The 8498-nt window shown below is 38.4% G+C and overlaps 1 protein-coding gene across 1 annotated transcript; it reads left to right on the plus strand.

Annotated features, from left to right (window-relative positions):
* Window positions 1-5171: 5171 nt before the first annotated feature.
* Window positions 5172-7236, plus strand: LOC110895460 (tubulin alpha chain). The gene is made up of 3 exons (XM_022142779.2): window positions 5172-5500; window positions 5690-5924; window positions 6030-7236. Exons 1-3 carry the CDS (start codon window positions 5408-5410, stop codon window positions 7052-7054), a joined length of 1353 nt encoding a protein of 450 aa, XP_021998471.1. The 5' UTR covers window positions 5172-5407; the 3' UTR covers window positions 7055-7236.
* The last annotated feature ends 1262 nt before the right edge of the window (window positions 7237-8498 follow it).

Genomic DNA, 8498 nt, shown 5'->3' on the forward strand with positions numbered 1-8498 from the left:
TAACAAAAGTATAAAAAAGTATTATTTAGGGTAATTACACTTTTCGTCCTTTATGTTTATATCAAATTACAACGGATGATCTTTACCTTTAATAAATATAGTCATGATCCTTTATTTGGAAAACTCGTTACACCTTTCGTACTTTAGCACTAACCGGGTTAAAAGATTAAGTTAAGTCTGGTCATGTGCCTTTCACATGATGGTAGATTTGTAAGTTTCCTCATTTTTTTACACAAAAAACCCTATTATCTCATCTCTCAACCATTTCTCTCCATCTTTCTCTCTCTTTCTCTTTAACCGACCTCCACCACCACCACCACCACAAAATCCAGCCGCCACCACCAAATCCGTCCACCAAGCCCACCACCACCGAATTTAGCCACTACCACTGTCTGAGCCATCACATACGCTATGTTTAACACCAAACAAACAAACCCACCTCACTCTCTCTCATGGCTTCCCTCACTACCACTGTCCTGTTTTCCGTCATCGTAGCCATCTCTGCCACCGCTAGTCCCAGCAAAACCATCTTCTTCATCACCTCTACCTCTTTCACCTACCTCCCTACTAACCCCCAATTCCAAAACCCTAACACTACTCCCAGTTTAACCTTCTTCATCATCGAAAGAAGGACTCGATAATTCGGTATTCTCGGTGAAATACACGCCCATGAGGTCATAAAACTTTTGCTAACAGATATTAGATTATCTTCCTCCGTCGATCCCACAAACCGATCAATCCAAAATCCTGTAAACACGACATTTTGAGGAACTATTTCAAGGTTTACTGTTTCTTTCTCATAATAAGTTTCTTGTTCCGGAAGAAAAAGACTAAAGGATGAAAGGTGTAACGAGTTTTCATAAAGGATTGTGAGTGTAATTATTAAAGCTAAAGGTCATCCATTTGAATTCGATATAAACATAAAGGACGAAAAGTGTAATTTACCCAATTATTTAATTGAAACGAAGAGAGAAAAGATAGTGTCTTTTAGCGTAATTATAGAGATAAAGGTAAATTACACTTTTCGTCCTTTATGTTTGTATAGGATTGCAATGTATGACCTTTAACTTCAATAATTACAGCCACAATCATTTATTTGGAAACTCATTACACCATAGGTCCTTTAACTCTAACCTGGTTAAAACTTTTAGTTAAGTCAGGCATGTAATGTGGGTATGTTAATACATAAATGACGTTTTTTTTGTAATTTACTCTTTTCCTTTTTACTTGGCCCGTTATAGGAAAACATAGGTAGTGTTTGGTATGCAGGAATGAGAGGCGGAATGGAATGGATGATTACGAGGGAATGAAGAAAAGGGTGTTTGGTTGGTCAATGGAATGGAATCACCCATTCCAAAAGACATTCCATTCTCTCAAAATCATTCCTTCCACCCCCATGGTTTTTTTTTTCCATTCCATCCTCTCTTGCACCATTCATCAACAACACCACAACCCACCACCTTCGCAAAAACCCACCACCACCACCGACGCCATCGCCGCCACTCGCCACCACCTCACCCCGACAGCCACCGTCGCTGCTGCCACCCACTCACCACAGTTATCACCCACAGCCGCAACCAACCGCCGATGCCACTCGACGCCGCCTCCCACCACCATCGTTGACGCCACCACCACCGTCACCACCAACCGCCGTCGTCGCCGCCACCCACCACCAACGGCCACCTTGCTGCCACCACCATTCGTCGTCACCGCCACACCGCCACTCGCCGCCACCACCACCACCCATCACAGCCGCCGACACCCACCACACCGCCACTCGCCCACCACCGCCACCTATAACCACCCACAATTACTACCACCGACCACCACCACCGCTCACCACTTATTTTATTACTCCGTTTTTCTTGCCTACCTAACAACACACAATAATATTTCATTCCATTCACACATGGTAACCAAACAAGACATGGAACGGTAATGATCCATTGCATTCCCTCGTCCATTCCATTCCCTCATACCAAACAGATCCATAATCTTTTATTTATGATATGGTCTTGTGGCCATGTAGTCCTGTTTCTCATTTTTTAATTATATTTATTAAATTAAATTAAATAATTAAATAAATTGTAACAAACGTTATCATGATTATTTAGTATATAATACACTATGCCAACAGACAACGGACCCATTAATCACGTGTATGATCCATGACCCTGTTTTATTCAACCCATGTGCTAATGTGCATCACATGAATAATATATTTTCTCTATGTCCATCACCTCTCACGGCCCACTCTTGTATATAAAATTATTTTTGAAAATGAGTGTGTTTTGGATTACTCTAACTAATTGAATTATTTTGAGCAACAATTGTCCTTGAATGTTAAGTTTGAATACTTTTTTTTGACATGAAATATCAGAATCCGATGCTAGTAAGATGGCATAATTTAATCATCAAATTCAATCTATTGGAAATCTAAATTGTTTTTTTTTTTTTAATAGTGGCCCATGACCACATTGAACAACTATGTTTGTGAGTTTCTACCTAATCAATGGTCATTCACGCCTGGATCGAAATAGATTCACGCGGACCTCATGCGATGTACCATATGTTCAAGTTCAAACAATTAAAGGAAAAAATATCACCCCTACAAGGATTTGAGAGAGAGAGAGAGAGAAAGACAAAATATCTAAAAGACCGCTTTCGTAATTGAAGAGATGTGATATTAAATGTCTCCTAAACCTAGCTCACCCTGGTGCAATAATTTGGGTATCTACCCGACCCATCGTACGTTTGCCCATGACATGATTAGTGTGCAAGTCACATGATCAACTTATCTAACGAGTTAGTAGTTATCCATCATTACTCCATGACCGCATAATTGTCATTTACTCCATGATCAATCATGAAAGGTAAATGGTCCACATGGCATAGATAATTGAGAAATACAAAAGGATCATGTTTCATATTTTTACCTTGTAATTACTTATATTTGCTCCTAAATTCTCATACCTATATTTATTCTTACGTTGTATTTTAGTTACATCCAGAAATAACCTCTTAATTTGACGAGGATAACAATTGTTTTCTAGTCGGCTCACCTAAACTCTATACATGCGAAAAAACCCTTCGATGTTCAGAATTTGTTTCAACAACAACATTTGAGGTTAATTTATCATCCAATAATTTACGCCTGCTCGAAATGAGTTCTTGTTTCCAACTTTACCTTTTTTGCAAATATTGGCGGACCTATACATAGGTCATATCACTAAAACTTTGTATGTGTTATATAGTAAACAAAGCCTTGTCATACCGATTCACCGAAAATTTGAATAGAGTGACATAGTGACACATGTAAATTAAAATCTCGGACCGCTTCTGATTGCAGCCCAATTATAAAAGTTATGGCGTTGAATATCATTGCACGATTCTCCTTTGGTTAATAAATTTCATTTCAGTTAGAATTGAACATGGTTGCAAAAGTCGCTAGGCGCTCCCTAGTCGGTCGACCAGGGAGTTGAGAGTACTCAGTCTAGGCGGAGAGTACTCGGGGAGTACTCGGACATGTTAAATTATAAAGAAATTACGTTTTGTAGATTAAATATATGTCAAATAACATAAATTTACTAATATTTATAACAAAATATGTGAAAATGATATTCATTCCTTAATATGATAGACATAGAAATTATGTTTCATTATTATTTAAGTCAAACTAGGCCCGAGTTGACCTAATAGATCCAATTCTGACCAAGGTTGACCGTGTTTAACCGACTCCGAGTAATTAGGCGGAGTCGAAGAAAGTCGCCTCGGCAACCTACCTTGTAGCGACTACTCGGGGAGTACTCGGCCTTGGAAACCTTGTTTTACAACCATGGAATTGAATAACATTTCATCTAAAATTGTGTCTTCTTAGTCATTTTTATATGCTACATATGATGAAAATGTAAACATTTCAGTGAAATGTTCAAAGACTACCTAACATCGTCGTATATATACCACCATCAAAACCCAAACCAAACGAGCAATACCTATCATCATACTCTATATGCCACATATAGCGTTATATGTGCCAATAGGAGTGTGTTTGATGGGTTATTAATCATATCTTGACAAATGTGATCCATATACGTCACATATAGCACTATACGTGACGTATTAATTAGAAGGGTCCAGATAATTTTGTGGGTGCCCAAATACCATCCCCCCCCCCCCCACCCCCCACCATTATTATACCTAAGTAAGTAGACCCAAAACACTAAAATACAGCTTTTTTTTTTTTTTTCAAAAAACTTCCTCTATTTTTTAAGTAAAAAAATATTACTCCTTTTAAAGATGCTAAAATTACCCATATATATAATGTAATCTAATCTAAGATGTTCAATTAACAATAGTCGGAAATGGAAAAACTAAACTTACAATCGAAGAAAAGAAATGTGACACCAAGAGGTTGTTGCATCGCATCATCACAATCATAGATGGAACCCTAGCAGCAATAATGATGCAAATAGAATGTCATCGAGCAAGTACATAAAACCTCATTCACACATTAAATCCATTTTTTTACTTGAAATTTCATTTATTTACTCCCTATAGGACTTGAACCTATAACCATTTCAACTTAGGTGATTCTAGAAGTTTTGCTTCTCCCGTCGAGCCACACTAAATCTATATAGCAACTGTTTACGATGTAACCAAACTTCATAGTGCAATATTATTAACAAGGTTATAGTCTTTTATCAATACAATTATTCATATATTTTACGCAAAATTATATTTAACAAAAATGCGACGAGTGAGATGAGTATGTGAACCACATCTCTTCGTCCTCACCGTTAGGGAAGGATACACCTCCCACTCGTTCGATATATGTGTATTACGAAACCAAAAGTATTTACAATTATTAGTTAAAACCGAGACTGAATTAGGTAATCCGTTTTCGGTTCTCGAAAACTCAACTCGGTAAAAACCAAGGAACCCAAATTACATGTATTGGTGTATGGATTTCCCTTTTGTACACCTCAATAAACGTTTAGGCCGTTAAAAACGAATAAAGAACACCCATCTTGTTAAAATTTGAGTTTTTCGGTTAAAAAACCATTGCGAACTCTAAGTTCGTTCGGTTCAGTTTTAGATTTCGATAGAAAAACTATGCAAACCGACGAAACAAAAACTCGAACCGAAAAACCCTAAACTAACTTATGATATATCTTTTTTTTTTTTTTTTTTATAAAATGTGTTTTTGCCATTTGGCCAGAATATTTTTAGCTGGCAACCCATGCAAACGAGGCTATAAGATCCCCACTTTCAACTTCATACAACCACAATTAACATTTGAAATCCATTGGAGAGGCGTCTTAATAAACGCCCTTCATATTTCTATCTTTTTCTTCTTCTTCTTTACCATTTCATAAACCATAATTTTCTGCTTCAAAATCGTTCGAAAATGAGGGAGTGTATCTCGGTTCACATCGGTCAGGCTGGTATTCAGGTTGGGAATTCCTGCTGGGAGCTTTACTGCCTCGAACATGGTATTCAGGTACATCGTTTACTCATGATTTATCCGATTCATTTCAGACTGTTAATATTGTCTAAATTGGTTGCCAGTTGCACTTATGGACTGTACTTTAGTATACTTGTCATCATGTCAGTTAGACAGTAGGCAATTGAATCTTATATATATATATTTTATAAATTTTGATCTTGTTGTGTGTTTGAACATTGACAGCCTGATGGCCAGATGCCAAGTGACAAGACTGTTGGGGGAGGTGATGATGCTTTCAACACCTTTTTTAGCGAAACAGGTGCTGGAAAACACGTCCCTCGCGCCATTTTTGTTGACCTTGAGCCCACTGTCATCGACGAAGTCAGAACTGGAACATACCGCCAACTGTTCCACCCCGAGCAGCTCATTAGTGGGAAGGAAGACGCCGCAAACAACTTTGCACGAGGCCACTATACCAGTAAATATTCCAATTCCACCCCCTTTTATATCATTGTATAGTTGATAGCGCTGTTAGGTTTGACAAACCTTACACTGTGCTGCTTTTTTTTTTTTTGTGTTACAGTTGGAAAAGAGATTGTTGACTTATGTTTAGACCGCATACGGAAGCTTGCTGACAACTGCACTGGTCTTCAGGGATTCTTGGTGTTCAATGCAGTTGGTGGAGGCACAGGTTCTGGTCTCGGCTCGCTTCTACTAGAACGCCTATCCGTTGACTATGGAAAAAAGTCAAAGCTCGGGTTTACTGTCTATCCTTCACCACAAGTTTCGACCTCAGTCGTTGAGCCATACAACAGTGTGCTATCTACACACTCTCTCCTTGAACACACTGATGTTGCAGTTTTACTAGACAACGAAGCCATTTACGATATCTGCAAGCGATCTCTGGATATCGAACGGCCCACTTACACGAATCTAAACCGTCTGATCTCCCAGGTTATATCTTCATTAACCGCGTCTTTAAGGTTTGATGGGGCGTTGAACGTGGATGTAACCGAGTTCCAAACAAATCTTGTTCCATACCCAAGGATCCATTTCATGCTTTCGTCTTACGCACCAGTAATCTCAGCTGAAAAGGCATACCATGAACAACTGTCAGTTGCTGAGATCACAAACACGGCTTTTGAACCGTCTTCTATGATGGCGAAATGTGACCCGCGTCATGGTAAATACATGGCTTGTTGTTTGATGTATAGGGGTGATGTGGTCCCAAAAGATGTGAATGCAGCAGTGGCAACTATTAAAACAAAGCGGACGATTCAGTTTGTCGACTGGTGCCCGACTGGATTCAAATGTGGGATTAATTATCAGCCGCCAACGGTGGTTCCTGGTGGTGATCTTGCGAAGGTGCAACGAGCGGTGTGTATGATATCTAACTCGACAAGTGTGGCTGAGGTGTTCTCTCGCATTGACCATAAGTTCGACTTGATGTATGCGAAGAGGGCGTTTGTTCATTGGTATGTTGGTGAGGGTATGGAGGAAGGTGAGTTTTCGGAAGCTCGCGAAGATTTGGCTGCATTGGAGAAGGATTATGAGGAGGTTGGTGCTGAGTCTGGTGAGAATGAAGATGAAGATGATGGGGATTATTAAAGATTAAATCTGGTTGCAACTATCTTTTTATTTACTTTTGTGATGTTGATGATCATGTTGATATGAATGTGGTTTGCTCTTTAGAGGTTATGATGTTTGTTGCACCTCAAGTTGTTGATTGTGTGGATGTGGTTTGGTTTATGATATTGGAGTTTAATTTAATGAACTCTTTTCTATGATAATTTGTTCGTTCATAGAAGATATATTAGTCATAAAACATGTCGTAACGTGTTATTGATGTATTGAAAGTGTATGTTGGGGTGTAAATATGCCGAGATGAGCATCAACTCGCCTGGGCTTGAGATTGGCTCATTTAACTTATGAGAGCTTGAGTTGGGCTCGTTTCAAACTCTAAATCTAAAGCTGAGCTCGTGAGTATATATTAGTTAATAAATACTATGTATATATTTGAAATATAAAAACAATTATATAAAAAAAGCTCGCTTAGGGTTGCGAGCTTAGTTGAGCTTAATAAGTGAAGTTCAGGCTCAATCTCGTTTAGTAAATGAAGAGACTACGTTTTAGTACCGAACTAGATAGTCCAGCCATCGGAACGTAAATGATAGCCACATAGGCAACTGGGATAATCTGATGCTCCAGCTACCGAAGCAAACCACATATCAATCAAATAAAGTGACTTATATCCGGCGTTAGTTTCTCTCTCTATTTTCTCTCTCCACTACAAATGTTTATTCTCACATCGGAGGGTGGTCGCAAAGTGGTCCTCCCACCTCTACGACGAGCCTAACGGTTTTTTGTTTTGCAGGTTGTTTTCCTGCCATAAGATCCATCCCTCTAGTCATTCCGAAGGGCTGGTTTTTAGATCTTCAATAAACAAACTTATTTCTAGTCTCGAGCTCAGGCTCGGGCTTGTTTAAACTTGTTTTGGTTCGAGCCTTTAATGGGACAATCTTGGTGGTGATCTTGCAAAGTGGAGAGAGCTGTGTGTAAGATTTCTAATAGGGGTGAGGAGAAACTTAAAATAACCGAACCGTAACCTAAGAAACAAAACCCAAAAAACCGAACCGAAACAAAAACCGACGGTTCGGTTTTCGGATTTTTTGGTTCGGTTTTAAGATAATCATTTTCAGTAACCAAAAAAACTGAACCAGTAAGTTACAATCCATATATTTCTATGTTTAAGTTTAAGTTTTTTAAGTGTTTAACCTAATGCTAGTAGTAAGCAAAACTGGAAAAATTATAAAACAAAACATTAAATTTATGCCATCCTGTATGCCATGAGCGGACGTAAAACATAAATAAACTCAAATTTATAGCAAGAAAACTTTAAAAAAGACAAAACTGACAAGGAAAAAATAGAAACCTAAGGGGCTGGAAAAAAATCACTACAACAAAGAACCATCATCACTTCAAACGCCATTCTGATTTCATGTGTTGTAAAATTAAAGAAATGGTATCTTAGTAATTAAGTCTCAAATGATGG

The sequence above is a fragment of the Helianthus annuus genome, chromosome 12 (assembly GCF_002127325.2).
Source record: "Helianthus annuus cultivar XRQ/B chromosome 12, HanXRQr2.0-SUNRISE, whole genome shotgun sequence".
Taxonomy (NCBI): domain Eukaryota; kingdom Viridiplantae; phylum Streptophyta; class Magnoliopsida; order Asterales; family Asteraceae; genus Helianthus; species Helianthus annuus.

What these genes read in the sequence shown, in the direction of transcription:
- LOC110895460 (XM_022142779.2), top strand. Translation starts at nt 5,408, where the DNA reads ATGAGGGAGTGTATCTCGGTTCACATCGGTCAGGCTGGTATTCAGGTT. An exon ending in GCCTCGAACATGGTATTCAG is followed by an intron (nt 5,501 to 5,689) that starts GTACATCGTTTA and finishes GAACATTGACAG; the next exon opens with CCTGATGGCCAGATGCCAAG. An exon ending in TGCACGAGGCCACTATACCA is followed by an intron (nt 5,925 to 6,029) that starts GTAAATATTCCA and finishes TTTGTGTTACAG; the next exon opens with TTGGAAAAGAGATTGTTGAC.